This window comes from Bos indicus, chromosome 3 (assembly GCF_029378745.1).
Source record: "Bos indicus isolate NIAB-ARS_2022 breed Sahiwal x Tharparkar chromosome 3, NIAB-ARS_B.indTharparkar_mat_pri_1.0, whole genome shotgun sequence".
NCBI lineage: Eukaryota > Metazoa > Chordata > Mammalia > Artiodactyla > Bovidae > Bos > Bos indicus.
This window is the reverse complement of record NC_091762.1, coordinates 87,513,246-87,535,427: the sequence shown is the minus strand read 5'-3', so window position 1 is coordinate 87,535,427 and position 22,182 is coordinate 87,513,246. Positions and strand designations below refer to the sequence as shown.

Below are 22,182 nucleotides of genomic sequence, written 5' to 3'. Positions count from 1 at the left end.
AGAGAGAGAAAGAGAATGAATGAAGCAGGGAGAACATTTCATCCAGACTGCAACTTCTGTGTTGACTTTTCCTAAATTCTTTGCTTCTTAATTACCAAATAACTTCAGATGGCAGTAATGTTAACCCCAGCAACTGAAAAGCTTCAGAAGAGAGCTTGGGAAGAAAAAAAGTAGAAAAGGGAAAGGAAATCAAGATCTGTTATTGGTATTTGAATACGTTTATTGTGACAAGAATGCTGTTATAAATATTCATAAGCAAAGACCATCTCTTTTATCTAGGAATTGTTAAAGATTCCAAATTGGAAGGATACAGCTTTTGTAAAAAATCTGCCACCGTTCCTGTTTTGAGAATAAGCATCTATTGTTTAAATTTCTACTAACATTATAAATGGTCACAGCACATGCCACTTGATATAATCCAAACTAAAATGTTAGATTTCCCAGTGGGCTGTCCCTCTCCACCACAACCTCCCTTCTCTCATCTTCCTGAAATGCTACACTATCCTTTGTAAGCAACTCTATGTAGATTGTTGGGGAGGGAAAAGTATAACTTGATGACAGCATCAGCTGCAGTTCTTTCTCAAGAACTGTTGTCCAGCAGACAACAGTTTTCAGGGCCTGCTAGCACCCACAGTTATTTTAATTGACACTCAACTCTTTCAACTCCACCTACACAAGTAATCTATAGATAATGCAGAAAAGAGGTTGGGGGAGGGGTAACTTTTTCAATATTTTATTGTATTTTCTTAAATATCCTTTCTGGAATTTTCAGAAACAAAACATAAAAAAATTATATACTTTATTACAAATGGTAAACTCAGAGTGCTCCAAATCTCTTATTTACAAACAAGGCTGGGCAGGACACCCAAACAAACAAACATGAAATAACTTACAAAGGCATGAAGCTGTTTATTGACAGTAATCAGCTTTCATCAAATTAAAAAATATATATATGTACATACACAGTTATGGAAGGCAGGCCAGAAAGAGCTCATCTGCAGGCTGGGCCTCGCTCTCACAAACCTCCCTCCCGCTTCCCCTCCCCCACCCCCTTTGTGTTCTTAAGGAGTACTACTGAAGCGATCTACAGTCTCTATTGCAGTTTGCAACCCCCTCCCCCACCCCACCCCTTTAATACTGAATGAGATCGAATGTTAGGTCCATGCAGTTCTTGGTCAATGTTAAAGAAAAGTCTAACGTTCTGTTTGCGCGGGGACAGCCCGTCCGCAAAGCGGGGCAGCCCGCGAGCGGCCGTTCCCTGGCTCCTCGCCAAGGGAGGGCGCGCCAAGTCCTTCCTACTCGTGCACACTGGGGGCGCCGTCAGGACGCAACCCAGTCCAACTTGGATACCCTGGGCTTTAGTCCTCGGACACTTTTTTTTTTTTTTTCTCTGTTTCCCTCTCGCAACTTGTCAAGTTCTCAAATCTGTCTGTGTTATTTATATTTTTTCTCCGTTGCCCCTCAGCCCCCGACAGTCTCGCCTCAAAACGTTTGCAACTGCTGCGTTAGCATGAGTTGGCACCCGCTGTTAACGTGGTTCATGACTTTCTGTTTAAGCTGGGCCACCTGTTCCCTGAGCATATTGGCCGTGGACGCCAGCTCCGAGTTCTGCGCTTTCAAGGTTTTCACTTTTTCCTCCAGCCGCGCGATCCTCTCCAGCTTCCTTTTCCGGCACTTGGAGGCAGCGATGCGGTTCCTCATGCGCTTCCTCTCCGCCTTGATCCGCTCCTGGGACTCCATGTCGATGGGGGACAGGGGCGGCGTTTCCCCGGGCATCTCGGGCACCGTCTGCGGCTCCTCCTTCAGGGCCTGCAGCCGCGGGTGCTGCACGGGGATCTGCTGGGGCAGGTGGTGCGGCGGCTGCGGCGGTTGCTGCTGCTGCTGCTGGGGCTGCGCGGGAAAGGCCAGGCCAGCCGCGCCGTAGGAGGGCGCCCCGCCGCCGCTGCTCAGCGAGCCGGGGTTGAAGTTGCTGAGGTTGGCGTAGACCGGCGGCTCGCTGTGCAGGCTGGCGCTGAAGCCACCGCTGCCGCTGCCGCCCGCCACCGAGGCCACCGCCGGGGCCACCAGGCCCGCCCCGCTGACCGGCTGCGCCGCCGACGTGACGCTGGGCAGCGTGTTCTGGCTGTGCAGTTCGGCCAGGGCGCGCACGAAGCCCTCGGCGAATCCCTCCTGCTCGTCCGTCACGTTCTTGGGGCACAGGAACTGGGTAGGGGTCGGCGTGGTGGTGATATGCCCGTTGCTGGACTGTATGATTAGGCGCTCCAGCTCGGGCGACGCCAGCTTGAGCAGCCCCACGTCGGGAGAGGTGAGGAGGTCGGAGTTCTTGGCCCGGAGGTGCGGCTTCAGGCTGCCCACCGGGTCGGCCAGATTCAGGGTCATGCTCTGCTTCAGAATCTTGGGGTTACTGTAGCCGTAGGCGCCGCTCTCAGACTGGAGGAACGAGGCGTTGAGGGCATCGTCGTAGAAGGTCGTTTCCATCTTTGCAGTCATAGAACAGTCCGTCACTTCGCGTGGGCTTAGTTTAAGCTGCGCGCAGAAGTTTCGGGGCCGCAACAGCGCGCTGGCAAGCGGGGGACACCCGCGCCTCCCCGGGCGGTAAGCAAGGAAAGTTTCTGGAAGAGCGCGCGCCCCCGCCGGCTGGCAGCCCCTGCCCCCGGCGTCCTCCTCACCAGCTCAGTCCAGGGGATCGCAGGGTTAAGGCGCCGCCCGCGCTCTTACTTGTCCGCTCGCGCGCGCCGCCCGGCTTTGAAAAGTCGCGGTCACTCACGGAGCTCTCTCGAGCGCAGCGGTTCCTCAGAGCCCGCAGACGAACTCGCTTCCCGGTGATAGGAGGGAGAGCGGACTTCGCGGTGGCCGGCCGGAGGCGGGTGTCCGCCGCCCCGACTCGGAAGACTGTCCCCTCCTCCGCTGCGAGGGGGAGGGGGCGCCCGGCAGTCGCGGCTCGCGCTCGCCCAAGTTCAGCAACCGGTGCCAGCGAAGCGGAGCGCACGTCCTCCTCTCTCCGCCGCCTCTTTTTCTTCGCCGCCGCCGCGGCAGCTTCGGGCGGAGGCAAGGTTTGCAAAAGTTCGTTCCGGGACCCGGCGGCCACTTGTCTCCTGTCTTCCTGGCCGGGAAAAGTTCTTGCCGCTGCAGCCGCTCTCCGGACTTCCCCGGGCGGACAGTAGCCGCTCTCCGCGCTGTCAGCAGCGCCCGCGCAGCGGGGCTCTCCGCCTGGGGGCGGCTGGAGAAGGGGCTCTCCCGGCGCTCCCCAAAACACCAGGCCGGGAGCCACAAACGCTAGCTCCGGGCAGTTGGAGATAAATTGGAGAATAGGATTTGCAGTCCTTCCCGACTGACTGTGCCTGTCTGCCTGCCTGCGTCCGCGCACCTCCACTCCCGCCTCGTAGCTTCAGCCACACTCTGTGCAACTCTGAACCCTTATCCAGCCGGAGCGCAACACTTATCTGCTACCAGTCAACCCCTAAAAATAGCCCATGATGTCACCCCAAGGCCTTCCCATTGGCTCGCGTAGCTCTCAGGGGGGCGGGCCCACCCGTCGCCATGGATACCCCACCCTAGAAGATTCTTCTCTGGGCCCGCGGAGGCTCACGGGATGAGGTAATGCTCCGCTGCCCTCCTACAGTTGGGCCCTTCTTTCTCCTCCTTCCCCCCCCCGACCCCCCTCCGCGCGACTCGCGCCCCTCTCTTCCCCCTCCCTCCCCGGCGCGTCTTTCCCGGCCCGCCCGGTGCATTGTGGGCTGACGTCTTGGGGTTTGACTGTCTAGTGACGGTGGCTGCCGCGAGCCGGGCGGACTCGGGCGCTCCCAGCCTCTGAGGGAAGTGGGCTGAAGTTTAGGGCTCGGACCGGAATGCCAGGGATGCTAGGACCCAGGGGGCCGGGGGAACCGAGCCAGGTGTCTGGGGCTGAGGGCGCGGGGCGGGTGGTATTTCCCCACTTGGGGGCTCCATGTCACCCGCGGGCACTTGGCTGCCGCGCGGGGCGGGCCGGGCCGGTTGAACGCCCGGGCCCCTGGCCCCCCCCCCGCACTTCCGGGGGGCGGGAGCACCGCCCTTAAGGTGGCTCTGTTAAGTCCCCTGTGGGGGCGAGTGAAAGTGGTTTTGGGGGCAGTTCGTGCGAGTCGGCCCCCCACGTTGAGAATGCCCTGAAGTTTGTCTCCTGGTCAAGTTCAATAGCGACTGTCTGGCTATGTCTGGAAGCCCAGTGATTTGCATTGCTTGAAACTGGGTGTTCGGCTAAGTCCCCTCGGCACCCCCACCTCACCCTCCGGACCGTGGGAGAAAGGGTGCGGGCGTTCGCATCTTTGCCTCGGAAAGGTTTCTTACAGGAGGTGGATTTAGGGGGCAACTCGCGTCTAGTTGTGAACGAGCGTTTAGGGAATCCGAAACTCGGGGAACCCTGGTGATAGTCTACTCCCCGCCCCCGCACAACATGCATAGACACACCGCACATCACATGTACACACAAACACACACACGCACACGCCACTCCTCCCGCCCCGATTTGCTTCCGGGAAAACAAGTCCGAGAGCAGCAGACACTTGCCAAAAGTCACGCAGCGAGTGAGTAGAATAAAGATTTAAAATTTCTCCGCTCCCGGCCGGGTGGTGGGCCCATATCCTGCGTAGCCTCTAGGAAGCGCTAGACCCATGTAAGTGGTTCCTTTTTAGTGGTTGTTATTTTCTCCTCCCCCAACCCCGCGCCCCTTAGGGACGAAAGTGTACGGTGGAAAGAATACCGAAGTCTGGGATCGTGGGTTCTCTCCTGGCCAACACTGCCGCGGTGTGAAGGGAGCGAATCAGAGAACTTCCCTGAGTTTCTTCATCTGCAAGTGGGGCTGGTGAGACCCACCTCATAGGCCTGGGTTAGTGTAGAGTCATCGCCTCCAGGGCTAGGAGGTGGTCACCAACAGCCCCCTTCCCTGCCCTTGGTCGGAGCTTCCCGGAGCGTCCATGGAAAGCCAGGATGTGTGACTTGGCAGGAACAGGTGGATTTAACCTGTGAGGAGGGTGAGGGAGGAAAGGGTCAGAACTCAGCTCCTTCCAGGGTTTTCTCCAGGACCGTGGTTTGACGTTGGACCTGCAGCAGTTTATGTCCCTAGGTCCTAATTCTGGCTTTTCAGCTTCTGAGCTTGCATAGCCGGGAGCTTTAAGGTATTTGTGGCTTTGAGAGTTGAGATTCAGCAGCCCAGCAGCAGCTGGTGTTAGGGACATCTTGACAGCTTTCCTTTACTTCCTTTACTTGCCCCTCATTCCCTCATGCAGCAGGGAAAACAGTGGCTCCTGTGAGCCAGGCAGTGCGGTGGGGGTGGGGAATACAGTGATGACAAGATGCAGTTACTTTTCTCCAGGAAGGAACATTTTCCTCTATATTGTTGCCCTGAATCATTTTCTTTTGTAATCAGGGAGATGCTGTTTTTTTTTTTTTATATATATATATAATTTTAATGATAACAGTAATAAAAATGGATATCATATAATAAACACCTACTATCAGCCAGGCCTTCACCAGAGCAATTTATATATGCTGTTTCTCCCCCACAACTATCTTGAGCTACATATATTATTATCCAGATTTAATATATGAGGAAGTAGGCCCAGAGACTTTAAGTATCCTGCTCAGGTCACACAGGCAGCTGGAAATTGACTTCAGATGTTTGTTACATTCCCTTTTTATATCTTCTCTGCTATGGGAGACTTTCTTGTAAAGTACTGATTGTCTGCAGAGGAAACGGTGTTTAGATAGTGCGATGGAAGAAACTGTCTTGCCCAGTTCTCTGTAGCTCCTTTCAAAGCCTCCTTTCAGAGCTCCTGTATTTAGAAATTTCAAAACTTAGGACATTATATAAATATATATCTTTTGCCTAAGGGTTCTGTGTGTTCCTCTCTGCCTTATGTGGTTTAGTAGGCTGATTTTCTTCTTATGTTGAGAAATAGCATATTTCATCCAAAAAATAACAGATCTTTTCATGTTAACGCCCTTGCTTGGAAGCCTTCACTGGCTTCCCCTCACAACCAGGAGAGGGTTCAGATGCCTTTGTGTGGGAGGGGGACCTTTCACAGCCTGGCTCCTGCTCTCTAGCCCCATCCCTCACTCCTAGGATCAGGAAAGCCTGGGTTCTGTTGCCTCAACAAACAACCCTACCATCTCAGTGGCTTACCCCAGCAAGTTTGTTTCTTCTCATGCCATGTCCCCGTTGTGAGTCTGCAGGGGAGTTTCATTCACCATGGGCTTGGGCTGAAGAAGGCTTCATCTTGATGCATACGTCTTGTTGCTGTCTCGGCTGGGTGGAGGGGAGGCAGCAGATCATTCACTGGCTCTCAGAGCATCCACCTGGAAATGACACACTGCACTCCTGCTCACGCATCCTTGGCCAGAGCCAGTCACGTGGCCTTGCCTGACTTTAAAGCTCTGTAATCCTGCCAAGTGTCTTGAAGGAAGAGAGCCAGGAATATTTGGGGAACAACACTAATGATTCGAACAGTCTCCCTTTCTGTTCACCAAATGTTTGGCTTACTGTCCTCCCTCAGGCAGAATTCCCTCACACTCTCAAGGGCGTTGACCCTGAAGACCCATCTAGTCACAGTATATCGAGCTCACTTTCCAGGTAGTGGGTGATACGTAGTAGACTCTATATTGGCTCCAGGTGTGCCTATTCATCCAAAGGCAAGATGTCTGCCCAGCACACCCTCAGGGTGTAACAGTGGGACAGACAGGATAACTGCAATGGATAAACCAAAGTGAAGGAAGGGGACACCACTGTGGACTTTAATCCACAGGGCAGACATGTTGCCCATCCCACACCTCAACCAACACCCTGATCAGACCTGGATTCTGCTCCCTAAGTGTAGCCGCCCTGGCCATTGCTTTCTGTGACCCCTGGCCTTGTACTCTAAGAGACTCTTCCTTCTCTACATATAAAGCAGGCATAGGGAATAGGTTTTAAAATCAGCTTTTAAAAATAGGGATAGACGTGGGGGAATACAATCTCCTTTAATCCAGGCTGATATTCTTCTGGCAGTGTAGCTCTCCCCATAATGTACATTTCTTATCTATTTGATTCCAGGCTTTCTACGTGCCAGTAGCTGCAGCCAGTTCTTTTCTAGACAAGCATCCATGGTTCCCATGTTTCTTTGCTTTCTTGCTGTTGTGGCTGCTAATATCTATCTCATTCATCTCATTCTCATATTCTCTCTCTGTTTCTCTGTCTTTCTGTCTCCCTCTCTGCTGACTTGGTTTTGAGTGCTTTGGGCTTGTTGGGTTTAGGTGGGAGAGTCTTACTTTTTCTTCTTTTTCCAGAGCCCCTTTCTCTAATTGAAAGATATGCTGAGTAACATCTTAATTTATCCAGAAGTTTTAACAATAGGTTTGAGGCCATACCTTTAACTTTAGCCATACTTCGAGGCTGTTTTTCATTGGCCTTTTCTTGCTGAAAACCTTCCTTCATTTTATATTTTACTAGTTGAGATGGAGAAACAATACCTTCCTCTAACCCTTCATATCTCTGAATTTATAGTTTACCTGCACTCATTCCTGCCTACAAACTGGCCAAATCTTCTCTGCGCTCACCTCGTTTTTGTAATGTTTCTAAGTGCATCCAACAGCCACCAACACATGCTACTAACATTTTGTTTTACAACCTCTTCCTTTAGTTCATTAGGTTCATGATATGCCTTCTAGATTATCACAGTTCACCAAATAGATCCCCATCCTTTTACCTTCTGATAACAGAGTTCTTAATTACTGCCCTCTAAACAGTTCAATTATTGTTGTTATTACATTACCCTACGTCTAGGTGCCAGTCTTTATGTCTGTCAGGATAGGCTAGATTTGCCACCATAATAACCCTAATATCTCAGTGGCTTAACAAAACACTTTTATTTCTTGCTCATACTACTTGTTCAAGGTCAGAGGGGCTTTTCTCAATATACTCACTCAAAGAGAGTCTGAAGGTTTCATCTTGAAACGTGTGCTTCTACAATCACCCAGTCACCTTAACAGGAGAAAGAAAGCAAGTTGAATTTGTATTGGCTTTAAAAGTTGCCTCCAAGAAATGACATATGTTACTTGTGTTCATATAGTGTTGGTTAAAAACTAGTCATGTGACCTAGTCTTACTTAAAAGGTTCGGGAAAGTGCAATCCTACTATGTGCTTGGAATTTAAGAGCTGGAAATGCACGCGTTTGTATAGGCCAGGCTATGCTATAGTAGCGATGCAAAAATCTGACCCAATGACAACCACAGAATTATTCCTCACTCCTGCTGCATGCCCATAATGGGCTGGCCATGTCTCTGCTTCACATACATCATCTTTGCTCTGGGACCTTTTCGGAAACATTGCTGATTGTCACGGCAGAGAGAGAAGAACATGGTGCTTTAAAGCTTCTGCTGCAAGCAGTTCACGTGGCCAAGCCTGTTGTCTGTGGGGAGGGGCAGCAAGTATTTGCAAATAGTAATACAGTCTACCACACCCTACACTACACATTCCTCCCATTCCATAGTCTCAGCTACCCTAAGCATTTTCCTGGTTTTCCATTTATTATATTTATTCCATTTATTATTATTTTTCCATGTATTAAATTTCATTTATTATAAAATATCCTTAATCAAAATGCTATCTGGCCAACTCCTACTCATCCTTCAAGACCCTGCTTAAATAATTGCTCCCTCTGAAACTTGCTTCCACCCTCAAATAGTTATTATCTTCTTTGGCTCGCCTCACTCGGTACACACCTGAAGCTGCGAATGTACCTCACGTATTCTGCTTACAACCCTGACTCCAAATACAGGAACTGTGTCTAACTCACTTTTTTGTGTTTCCAATGCTTAATGCAGGGTCTGGCACATGGAAGGAGAGAAGGTGCTCAGTAAACGCTTATTGATGGTTTTCTTAAAAACAGTCTTTTCTATACTGGTATTTGGTGTCTTAGTCAGTAAAGACTCTGCTTGCAACGCAGAAGACTCGGGTTTGATCCCTGGGTTGGGAAGATCCTCTGGAGAAGGGAATGGCAACCCACTCCAGTATTCTTGCCCGGAGAATCCCATAGACAGAGGAGCCTGGCAGGCTATAGTCCATGGGGTCGCAAAGAGTTGGACATGACTGAGTGGCTAACACTAATACACACATACTGGGATTAAGGGGGTATTTTACTAGTCAAATAGCAACAGTAACTTGTTTTAATACATAAAATTTGGAACATGTCAAATTCCCCCACTGAACCCTCCCTAAGCACATGCTATTGGACTTGGGATAAAATCCAGATTCTTTACTTTGCCTATAAGATCCTACATGATCTGAGCTGTCCTACCTCACCAGCCTGAAATAACTTGTACCTATCCCCTCACTATTCTGCAGCTACACTGGCTATGATTGTATCAGTCAAGATAGCCTAGTAATGCTCCAGTAAAAAACAACTCCAGATCTTAGTGACAAAAAAGTCATATTTCTTCTTTCTGTTCCACATCTGTCAAGGGTTGTCAGGAACTCTGATCATTTTGCCTTCCTCTGGGATCCAGTCTGATGGAGGAGGTACTTTCAGGAACATTATAGATCTCATGGTAGATAGAGGGAAAGGGAGCTTTGAAGGACTTTGTGTGTGTTAGTCGCTCAGTCATGTCTGACTCTTTGTGACCCCTTGGACTGTAGCCTATCAGGCTCCCTAAAGGGCTTTAGCCAGGCAGTTAGGTACATTTTCCAGGGGATGTCACATGACACTTCTTACAATTCATTGGCTAAAACAAGTCTAGTCACAAGCGGACCAGGAAATGCAATCCTATTTGCCTGGAAGGCAGTGAGCTAAAAGTTTCAGTCCTAATAACTCCTACACTGGACTTCTTCAGTTCCTCAAACAAGACAGACTGTTTCTTGTCTAAGAACCTTTATATGCACCCTCCACCTCTTCCCTGTTCCTGAGTCAATTTCTATTTCTTTAGAGGTTAGCTTAAATGACACTTAAAGAGGCTTTCTTTCATACTATACCCCAACACCCATGCCCATCTAAATTAGGTCCCTCTCTTATGCTTTTTCATAAGTCTCTATGTTTTTTATAGAAGTTCAGGAGTGTGATAAATCACACCTCTTTCTTTCTCTCCCAAGTTCAGAACCAGCTGAAAGTTAGATACAGGAATCAGATGAATGGGGATTGCAATGTCCACTTGATAGCTGATATGGGCTGGATTGGAGGGCATGGCAGACGTAATGGATTTCCTCATGTTTCACCCTTAATTAAACTTACCCACTGCTCTCTGGCAAAGGCAGGAAGTTGCAAAGCAAAGGTGAAATTAAAAGTGGCTCAGTTGTGTCTGACTTTTTGCAACCCCATGGACTATACAGTCCATGAATTCTCCAGGCCAGAATACTGGACTGGGTAGCCTTTCCTTTCTCCAGGGAATCTTCCGAAACCAGGGATCGAAACCAGGTCTCCTGCATTGCAGATCTTTTCTAAATGGACATTGACTGTGTGCATCCTGTAGACAAGTCCATTCTGAGAAGAGAGAAAAGTGGCTGGGATGAGCACGCTGTTGTACACACCATCCCCCTGACTGTGATGTGTTTTCAGCACTCAGAACACCTACAAACTTTTTTTTAATTAATTTATTTTAATTGGAGACTAATTACTTTACAATATTGTGGTTTTTGCCATACACTGACATGAATCAGCCACAGATGTACATGTGTTCCCCATCCTGAACCCACTTCCCACCTCCCTCCCCACCCCATCCCTCTGGGTTGTCCCAGTGCACCAGCTTTGAGTGCCTTGTTTCATGCATTGAACTTGGACTGATCTTCTATTTCACATAAGGTAATATACATGTTTCAATGCTATTCTCTCAAATCATCCCACCCTTGCCTTCTTCCACAGAGTCTAAAAGTCTGTTCTTTTTATCTGTGTCTCTTTTGCTGTCTTGTGTATAGGGGCGTCATTACCATCTTTCTAAATTCCATATATATGCATTAATATACTGTATTGGTGTTTTTCTTTCTGACTTACTTCACTCTGTATAATAGGCTGCAGTTTCATCCACCTCATTAGAACTGATTCAAATGTGTTCTTTTTAATAGCTGAGTAATATTCCATTGTGTATATGTACCACAGCTTTCTTATCCATTCATCTGCCAATGGACATCTAAGTTACTTCCATGCCCTAGCTATTGTAAACAGTGCTGCGATGAACATTGGGGTACACATGTCTCTTTCAATTCTGGTTTCCTCAGTGTATATGCCCAGCAGTGGGATTGCTGGGTCGTAAGGCAGTTCTATTTCCAGTTTTTTAAGGAATCTCCACACTGTTCTCCATAGTGGCTGTACTAGTTTGCATTCCCACCAACAGTGTAAGAGGGTTCCCTTTTCTCCACACCCTCTCCAGCATTTATTGCTTGTAGACTTTTTGAGAGCAGCCATTCTGACTGGTGTGAGATGGTACCTCATTGTCATTTTGATTTGCATTTCTCTGACAATGAGTGATGTTGAGCATCTTTTTCATGTGTTTGTTAGCCATCTGAATGTCTTCTTTGAAGAAATGTCTGTTTAGTTCTTTGGCCCATTATTTGATTTGGTTGTTTATTTTTCTGGTATTGAGTGGCATGAGCTGCTTGTATATTTTGGAGATTAATTCTTCATTAGTTTCGTTTGCTATTATTTTATCCCATTATGAAGGCTGTCTTTTCATCTTGCTTATAGTTTCCTTCGTTGTGCAAAAGCTTTTAAGTTTAATTAGGTCCCATTTGCTTATTTTTGCTTTTATTTCCATTACTCTGGCAGGTGGGTCATAGAGGATCTTGCTGTGATTTATGTCAGAGAGTGTTTGCCTATGTTTTCCTCTAGGAGTTTTATAGTTTCTGGTCTTATGTTTAGATCTTTGATCCATTTTGAGTTTATTTTTGTATGTGGTGTTAGAAAGTGTTCTAGTTTCATTCTTTTACAGGTGGTTGACCAGTTTTCCCAGTACCACCTGTTAAAGATATTGTCTTTTCTCCATTGTAAATTTTTGCCTCTTTTGTCAAAGATAAGGTGTCCATAGGTGCATGGATTTATCTCTCGGCTTTCTATTTTGTTCCATTGATCTATATTTCTGTCTTTGAGAATATCTACAAACTTAAGGGATCATAAAGTAACAAGGGCCCTTAAAGCCACCTTCCAAGTCCTGCCCTTTCCTCAATGCAGGAATCCCTTTGAAAGCATCATCTTTGCTTAAATCATTCTAGGGATCCTCAGAGCTGGGGCTGATAAGCCTACTGAATACTGCTGATAGGACCTCATTGGAAACATTTGTGGACATAAAATTGTGATCAATCCGTGAGATCTCAGAGAAGGTCAGCCAAATGGTAAGCAGCTCAAATATATGTCCAGTGGAGAAGAATTAAAGGAACTGGGAATATATACCCAGGGGGAGGAATAAAAGACCTTGAGACCATGTAGAGAAGTCTCCAAATAGTTGTGCAGCCATCACATGGGGGAGTTAACTTCTGTAGGTTTTGAGATCAGAGCGAGAATAATGACTAGAAGTTACAGAGGAAAACTATGCTGCAATTAAGGAAGAACTTTCTGAAGTTATAGCTGTTTATCAATGTGACAGTTGCTTTTAAAGTAGAATGGAAAAATCATCTACTCAATACATACTTACTGCTTACTATGTACCAGACTCAGTACTGGTTTCAGTTCAGTTCATTCGCTCAGTCGTGTCCGACTCTTGGCGACCCCATGAACCGTAGCACACCAGACCTCCCTGTCCATCACCAACTCTCAGAGCCTATCCAGACTCATGTCCATTGATTCGGTGATGCCATCCAACCATCTCATCCTCTGTTGTCCCTTTCTCCTCCTGCCCTTAATCTTTCCCAGCATCAGAGTCTTTTCAAATGAGCTAGCTCTTCGCATCAGGTGGCTAAAGTATTGGAGTTTCAGCTTCAACATCAGTCCTTCCAATGAACACCCAGGACTGGTCTCCTTTAGGATGGACTGGTTAGATCTTGCAGTCCAAGGGACTCTCAAGAGTCTTCTCCAACACCACAGTTCAAAAGTATCAATTCTTCAGTGCTCAGCTTTCTTTATAGTCCAACTCTCACATCCATACATGACCACTGGAAAAACCATAGCCTTGACTAGATGGACATTTGTTAACAAAGTAATGTCTCTGCTTTTTAATATGCTGTCTAGGTTGGTCTTAACTTTCCTTCCAAGGAGTAAGCGTCTTTTAATTTCATGGCTGCAGTTATCATCTGCAGTGATTTTGGAGCCCCCCAAAATAAAGTCAGCCACTGTTTCCACTGTTTCCCTATCGATTTCCATGAAGTGATGGGACCGGATGCCATGATCTTCGTTTTCTGAATGTTGAGCTAAAAGCCAGCTTTTTCACTCTCCTCTTTCACTCTCATCAAGAGGCTTTTTAGTTCCTCTTCACTTTCTGCCATAAGGGTGGTGTCATTTGCATATCTGAGGTTATTGATATTTCTCCCGGCAATCTTGATTCCAGCTTGTGCTTCTTCCAGCCCAGCGTTTCTCATGATGTACTCTGCATAGAAGTTAAATAAGCAGGGTGACAATATACAGCCTTGACATACTCCTTTTCCTATTTGAAACCAATCTGTTGTTCCATGTCCAGTTCTAACTGTTTCTTCCTGACCTGCATACTGGTTTCTCAAGAGACAGGTCAGGTGGTCTGGTATTCCCATCTGTTGAAGAATTTTCCACAGTTTATTGTGATCCACACAGTCAAAGGCTTTGGCATAGTCAATAAAGCAGAAATAGAAGTTTTTCTGGAACTCTCTTGCTTTTTCAATGATCCAGCAGATGTTGGCAATACTGGTTTAGTGTATGATAATTCCTAATGATCTTTTAGTAGCCTATAGTATTCAAGTTACACTTATTTATTTTCAAAATTTATAAAAACCTTTTAAAATATTCTCTTTTAGAATTTGGGAGTGGTCGCCAGTATTAGTGGCTTTGTTTCTCAGTTCTGGAACTGGCCACCCTGTTTTTTTTCCTTTCAAAATGTGAAAACCTGAGATGATATTTTCTCATGTCAAATATTAGTTATATGGACATTCTTCTATCAAAACAAGTGTTTTTAATGTCTATAAGTCAAAATTACCTGTACTTGGGATCACTTACGACTGAATACTCCTGGGAATTCCCTGGTGGTCCAGCAGTTAAGACTCTGAACTCCTAATGCTGCGGACCTGGATTCAATCCCTGGTCAGGACACTAGATCCCACATACTGTAACTAAGACATAGCCCAGCCAAATAAATTTAAAAAATAAAGTTAAATCTTAAAAGACTAGATAGTCCCTTACTATTTGTGGAAGAAGAACTACAAAGTTTTTCTAAAACTCCTTTTCCTTTCCTCCTGAGCATACAGCCCAGCCACATTTCCCAGCCTCCTGTGTAATTAGGTGTGGCCACGTGGCTGAGCTTAAACCAGTGCAAAAGAGGTGAATGTGATGTGTGCCACTTACAGACCTGGCTCATAAAACCATCTCTCCCCATCTTATGGTTCAATGTCAGGTTCGAGGAGAAGGGCAGACCATAGGCAAAGGAGCCTGGATCTTGAATGACCACGTGGAAGATTAATTGCCCACTGGCTAAGTTTTTTTTTTTTTTTTGCACTGGACTTTACCTGAATGAGAAATCAACTTTAGTGTTGAAACTCTGAGATTTTTGGAGTATATATGTTAAAGCTGCTAGTGTCTTCTTATTCCAACTTGTGCTGTAAGATGCCTTCCAAGAGAGAAGAAACGTGGAACTGAAGTTAGGGATTTTATTTCACCCTTTCTTGTTTAAAGAGAATCAGTGGAGGAAGCAGAAGTAAAAGACATCGCAGTTAATTACACACTGATGCTTTCTTTTTGCTCATGTTTTCTTCCCAACTGATTTATAAATTTAATGAGACATGTTGCTTTGTCTCTTATATATTTAATCTTTCGGTGGGTATTTATTGAGCAATTCCAGGTGCTTTGGGGATTTCAGAAAAAGTACAGGTAGCACGAATTATTAAATGTTATTCATTATTCAACAGTTTTTGAGAGTCCACTATGAGCTAGCCACTGGGAAATATTGGTGAACAAAAGCCACGGTACCTGCCCATAAATTGGGGTATAGCAAGGAAAATAGAAATAAAGAGGCAAGACTAGTTGAGCATGACAGTGCTGTGAGAAAGAAGGACAGGATCTTCTAGGATGCACATAGAAGGGACATCTGCAGCGGTGGCAGTCAGAGAATTGTCCTCTATTAAGGTAGTGAATGGAGAAGGAAATGGCAACCCACTCCAGTGTTCTGGCCTGGAGAATCCCAGGGACGGGGGAACCTGGTGGGCTGCCATCTATGGGGTCGCATAGTCTGACATGGCTGAAGCGTCTTAGCAGCAGCAGCAGCAAGGTAGTGAATATGTTGAGACCACGAGGATGAGTAGGATTAGCCAGAAGAAGAGGAGACAGTGGAGACAGGAAGAGTATTCTAGGAAGAGCAAATGCACGTACAAAGGCCTAGATACAGGCTTGAAGATGGGGGTGTGTTTGGAGGGACCATAAGGTAAGGTGAAAAGGAAGCATGGAGAAGATGAGCATGAGAGGAGGAACTCTTAATTTATGTATGCACATACTTGATAAATGCATGTGGAAGACCTGGTACTTTATATGTATGCATTTTGTTGTTGTTCAGTCATTAAATCCTTTCGGACTCGTTGTGACTCCATGGACTGCAGCACAGCAGGCTTCCTTGTCCTTCACTATCTCCTAGAGTTTGCTCAAACCCATGTCCATTGATTCAGTGATGGCATCCAACCATCTCATCGTCTTTTGCCCCCCTTCTCTTCCTGCCCTCAATCTTTTCCAGCATCAGGGTCTTTTCCAATGAATCGGCTGTTCACATCAGGTGGCCAAAGGATTGGAGCTTCAGCTTCAGCATCAGTCCTTCCAATGAATATTCAGGGTTGATTTCCTTTAGGACTGACTGATTTGATCTCCTTGCTGTCCAAGGGACTCTCAAGAGTCTTCTCTAGCACCACAGTTCAAAAGCATCAATTCTTCAGCACTGTGCCTTCTTTATGGTCCAATTCTACTTCCATACGTGACTACTGGAAAAACCACAGCTTTGACTATATGAACCTTTTGCTGGCAAAGTGATATCCCTGCTTTTTAATGTGCTGTCTAGATTTGTCATAGCTTTTCTTCCAAGGAGCAAGCATCTTTTAATTTCATGGCTGCAATCACCATCCGCAATGATTTTGGGGCCCAAGAAAATAAAGTCTGTCACTGTTTCCATTGTTTCCCCATCTATTTCCCATGAAGTGATGGGACTCAATGCCATGATCTTCGTTTTTTGAATGCTGAGTTTTAAGCCAGCTTTTTCCACTCTCCTCTTTCACTCTCATTAAGAGGCTCTTTCGTTGTCTTTGCTTTCTGTCATTAGGGTGGTGTCATCTGCATATCTGAGGTTATTGATATTTCTCCCAGAAATCTTAATTCCAGCTTGTGCTTCATCCAGCTCAGCATCTTGCATGAGGTACTCTTCATATAAGTTAAATAAGCAGGGTGACAGTATACAGCCTTGACATACTCCTTTTCCAATTTTGAACCAGTCCGTTTTTCCATGTCCATTTCTAACTGTTGCTTCTTAACCTGCATACAGGTTTCTCAGGAGGAGGGTAAGGTGATCTGGTATTCCCATCTCTTTAAGAATTTTCTACCAGTTGTGATCCACACAGTCAAAGGCTTTAGCATAGTCAGTGAAACAGAAATAGATGTTTTTCTGGAATTCCCTTGCTTTTTCTATGATCCAGCAGATATTGGCAATTTGATCTCTGGTTCCTCTGACTTTTCTAAGTCCAGCTTGTACATCTGGAAGTTCTTTCTTCACATACTGTTGAAGCCCAGCTTTAAGGAGTTTGAGCATTACCTTGCTAGGAAGTGAAATAAGTGCAATTGTGTGGACAGTGTATGCATTTACCTAGAAGAAAATATGGCTGATTTACCATCAAGATGTCAACATTTGTGATATTTGAGTAATTTCTATTTTTCCCCTTATGTTTAACTGTTTGTTTTAAAACTGTATACAGTAAACATATGTTACATTAGGAATTTTGAAACTCAAGAGTGTATTTTCTCCTCAGTTGTGATTGCACCTGCTGTACATCATCGGATCCTCAGAGTGGTTGTCTGAGCAAGGTGAGGTCCAGAACTGATGCGCAGTGGTGCTAGAATTGGCTTTCCTCCGGTCCCATTCATTCTACTTCATCTCCATTTCGTCTGCCTCCCTGGCTATTATCTAAGTACTGAGGATGGCTTTTCGTGGAACTACTGACATTAGTGCCATGTTGCATGTTCTTATGTATGTTGTTTGCAACTTGGAGAAATTGAATCCACAGTCTCATGATCCTGACTGACATAAGAGGCTTGCCACATGCAAAAAATGCTTCTCCACCTACTGGACTATGTCATTAGACCTCTCATTTCTGTGATGCTCTCATGTCCTTTGCATAGTGATTTGGCAGCAGGGGAGAGGGCTATGGATAATTTTAAAGAATGAAGTTAGGGAGGAAATAGTTTCTTATTATCCCATCAACCCACATCTTGATTGGCTAGCATGTTGCTGCTTGGTCAAACCAGTGACAGTGAACATCCAAACATTTGAAAGTCTTTTTTTTTTCTTCTTTTTTTAAATTTTATTTTATTTAACTTTACAATATTGTATTGGTTTTGCCATATATCAAAATGAATCTGCCACAGGTATACATGTGTTCCCCATCCTGAACCCTCCTCCCTCCTCCCTCCCCATACCATCCCTCTGGGTTGTCCCAGTGCACCAGCCCCAAGCATCCAGTATTGTGCATCGAACCTGGACTGGCAACTCGTTTCATATATGATATTATACATATTTCAATGCCATTCTCCCAAATCATCCCACCCTCTCCCTCTCCCACAGAGTCCAACAGACTGTTCTATACATCAGTGTCTCTTTTGCTGTCTCATATACAGGGTTATTGTTACCATCTTTCTAAATTCCATATATATGCGTTAGTATACTGTATTGGTGTTTTTCTTTCTGGCTTACTTCACTCTGTATAATAGGCTCCAGTTTCATCCACCTCATTAGAACTGATTCAAATATATTCTTTTTAATGGCTGAGTAATACTCCATTGTGTATATGTACCACAGCTTTCTTATCCATTCATCTGCTGATGGATATCTAGGTTGCTTCCGTGTCCTGGCTATTATAAAGAGTGCTGCGATGAACACTGGGGTACACGTGTCTCTTTCAATTCTGGTTTCCTTGGTGTGTATGCCCACAGTGGGATTGCTGGATCATAAGGCAGTTCTAGTCCCAGTTTTCTAAGGAATCTCCACATTGTTCTCCATAGTGGCTGTACTAGTTTTCATTCCCACCAACAGTGTAAGAGGGTTCCCTTTTCTCCACACCCTCTCCAGCATTTATTGCTTGTAGACTTTTGGATTGCAGCCATTCTGACTGGCGTGAAATGGTACCTCATGAAAGTCTTGAAACACTGTATTAACATTGTCTAAATTATATTGTGGCAACAAACAATCCCCCTCCCCAAATCTCAGAAGCTTGAAACAGCATGAGTTTAATTGATGTGCGTGTTACCTATCCATCCTCATTTAGGGCTTAGCTGTTTATTTAGAGACCCTAGGTGAAGAAGTGGCTCCTGGATGAGATATTGCTGGTTTGTGTCACAGGGAAGGGAGAGGTGCTACCAGGGTAGTTCTTAAAGCCTTGCCCACAGTCACTTCCTCTCTGAGTGGTCATAGCGTGTCACAGGCTGATGAGGAAGAGCAGCCAGTGTTTTGACAGACACCTTCTTAGCTATCTGAATCTTAGCTTCTGTATCTTTAAAATAGAAATAAGTAAAAAATTATTCAAACTGTGGAATATTGTATAGCCATTGTAAAAAATGGGTAGTTGCCCTTAAAAAAATGAGTTGACCTGGAGAAAAGCCCATAATATAGTGTTACAGAAAGCAAGTTATACAGTATAACTTGGTCTCATTTGTGCATAAATTAAAAACCCTATATCTGAGCGTATTTGTTTACATGAGAATATTAATAAAAGCAGAGAATGTTTAAGGAATGCCTACATCATATGCCTATCCTGTGCTAAGTGCTTTTTACATGCATTTGCTCATTTAATCCTTGCAAAACCCAGAAAAAGGAGTAGAACATTATTAATAGAATGAATGGTTTTTGTTAGCTATCTTACTTGGGGGTGGGATGAGAGAGATTTTATTTACTTTTAAAAGTAAATGATTTCTGTACATTTTTACTGATCACCATATGTGGATTAATCAACTTTTGTGGTGAAAGAAACCACAGTAACACATGAGTGCAAAGTATTTTGTTTTCTGCTTACGCGTCTGCAGTCAGCTAGTCAGCATAGCCTTTGAAGGTCCTGCCTGGCTTGCTTTCCTCCCACTGCGTCTGCCTCCCCTGCAGGTTTCTAAGTATTGATGATGACTTTTCCTGGAACCGCTGACATTAGTGCCGTGTCGTGTGTGCTCAGGTGCAACCTGGAGAAGCAGTGCTGAGGGTCAAGTTCAGGTCTGTTCCATATGCCTCATCTTAGAACCCATCCTGGAGAAGCAGAATCTGCCAGGGGTCTGTCCTTCTCTTGATAGAGGTGCGGGCAAATGGACACATGGGAAGCTTGTGAAGGCCCAGGCTTGGAACTGGCCTAATGTCATTTGGGCCCACATTCTATTAGCTGAAGCAAGTACATGGCCGAGTCCAGTAGTGGTGGGGCTGGAAAGTCATAGAGGTTTGGAAAGAGAAAGTGAATATTCACTGTATAGTAATCTACCATCAACATTCATTGCTTTCTTAGTTAAAAAATAAAGTGAGGAAAAGAATATTTACCAGGGATAGTTTAAGTTGTGTTTAATATATTATGAAGTCACTTTATACATTTCTTAAAAATACAAACTCCATATCTACAATTATAATGAGCACAGTGATATTAAGATGGACGTTTAATTAACCAGAGAACTCGTTGCCTAGTAGGGCAGGTAGACCTTTACACCAGTTGGCTTGTGCTGCCCGTGGTGTAACATTCTGAGCATAATTCGGAGAGTGTTTAATGGCCCTGTGTATACATCACTGCAACTTGTGTGGCCATTTGCAATCCAAAGAACTTAAATCATAGAATCACAGACTCCTGGACCTGGAAGGCTCTAGTGCCTATGGTAGGCAGGTGCCTCTTAACTCATATGAACAGCTGCTTTTGCCAGTTACAGTCATTCTTGATTGGATGTGTCTCACGTTGCTGGGAAACGGTTATGGAATCAAAATTCTTTCAGGTAGCCCATGGGGACAGGGAGACCCCCCAGCTGTCACTTACCTGAGTGGTCAAGATAGGATGGAAACCTAAACGTCTTGAGTGGGCCCAGGGCCTCTCATTTTGTTTCTCTGCATAACATGAACAATCAAGCACATGGAGCATTTGGGAATAGTCACTAGACCCTGAAACTAACGCTACTCTGTCTTTAAAAAGTATATCAAGCCTCCTTGTTTTATTGTTTCCTTTGTCTTAAGAGAACCCAAGTACTGCTTTGACCAACTACCTCTGAGTCATGCAATGAAACGCCATTGGCACAGACTCTGAAATGAAGAGAAGCATGTTAAATTTCCTAAAACACTCCCAGGGAATCATGCCTATTTTAATTTCCTTTCTTTTCTAGGTAATTTAGAAATATCTGCTCATATAGCTTATGGGAATCAATTGCATAAAGCAAATGTTTTACTGAGGACTCTATTTGTTAAGATTAAAAATTGTATTTCTCAAGTTTCAGTCATTTACCCATCACTTTTTCTATTTTTCTCTGTCTACTTACTTCTTTCAAATCACTGTACTTACTAGTTTTCTTTAAATAGATTCACTTTTTTAAAACTTAAACGTATTTTTATAGATGATATATTACCAGTATAAATTGATAAAAAGTATTTACTTGCCATAAACATTTAGACAACTGTAAAAATAAATACATAACAGGAAGGCAAGGCAAAAGTTGTTTTCGTTTTCATTTTATGTCTTTAGAATGACAGTGCTCCGAAGACTATACGATAATTAATTAATACATACAATGGCACAGAAAAATCAGTTAAAAAGTATATAAAGTGCTTACCATGTGAAAGACACTAAGAATCTCCTTAGTGAATTTATAGTCTACAGTGGAAGACTAGAAATTAAATAAGCAATTATATTAAAATAAACAATAAAATCCTAAAAAAAAAAATACATAATCATTACAATAGATAACTTGTCTCTTATTCTACACAAGGTAGGTGTTTTTCCATTGATATTGTAGAAAGGTATGGTCTCTGGACAACACTTCCCTGGTGGTTCAGTGATAAAGAATCTGCCTGCAATGCAGGAGACGTGAGCTTGATCCCTGAGTTGGGAAGATCCACTGGAAAAGGAAACGACAACCTACTCCAGTGTTCTTGCCTGGAGAATCCCATGGACAGAGAAACTTGGAGGGCCACAGTCCATGGGGTCACAGAGTTGGACATAACTTAGCGACTAAACCTCATTATCAACAGGGGCTGTGCAATCAGGAAGACATGGGTTAAAATCTCAACTCATTCTCTTCCCGATAGTGTGACCTTGGGCAATTTTCTTAATTACTGAGCATCAGTTTCTTATTCATAAGATGGAGCATCATTTTAATCCATGAAATGAAATAACCTAGTGATCAACTGCCTACATGTTCTAGGTAATGTACTAAATGCATGGGTGCTATGAAAACTGAGTAAATGGAGTTGAAGACTTGGATTCCAGTCCCATTTTATCTCCTTTTGGATAAGTCATTTAATATCTCTGAGCTTCAGTTTCCTCGTCTGAAAATGAGTGTGGTGGTTGCCATTTATGCTACTTCAAAGAACTTCTGGGAGGAATGACATCATAATGAGTGGGAAAGTCTTTGGGTGTTTAGATACAGGTGTTTCTGCTATAATGTGACGTGTACATTCCTGAAACACTGTGTTCTGAAGAGTTGTACATTTTTTAAAAATTGTACATTTAAAAGTTGTTTAAAAATCCAAATAGGGTTAAGGTAGACCACTGACAACTGCACAACCATACTGCTAAGATAAAACTCTGAATATCCTAATAAAAGTAATAGAGCTAAGGAGATCTATTAAATTTTGACTCAATAAATATACACATACCCACACAAA

The 22,182-nt window shown here is 44.7% G+C and overlaps 1 protein-coding gene and 1 long non-coding RNA gene across 2 annotated transcripts in view; one reads left to right on the top strand and one right to left on the bottom strand.

The window, feature by feature from the left end:
* Positions 1 to 717: 717 nt before the first annotated feature.
* Positions 718 to 2,490, bottom strand: JUN (Jun proto-oncogene, AP-1 transcription factor subunit). The gene has a single exon (XM_070786455.1). It carries the CDS (start codon positions 2,488 to 2,490, stop codon positions 1,483 to 1,485), a length of 1,008 nt encoding a protein of 335 aa, XP_070642556.1. The 3' UTR covers positions 718 to 1,482.
* A 1,177-nt stretch (positions 2,491 to 3,667) lies between these two features.
* LOC109556234 (uncharacterized) overlaps positions 3,668 to 22,182 on the top strand; it is a 38,586-nt gene continuing 20,071 nt past the window's right edge. Inside the window, exon 1 of the long non-coding RNA XR_002180372.2 lies at positions 3,668 to 4,559. This is a non-coding gene — a long non-coding RNA (uncharacterized lncRNA). The remainder of the gene's footprint in view (positions 4,560 to 22,182) is intronic.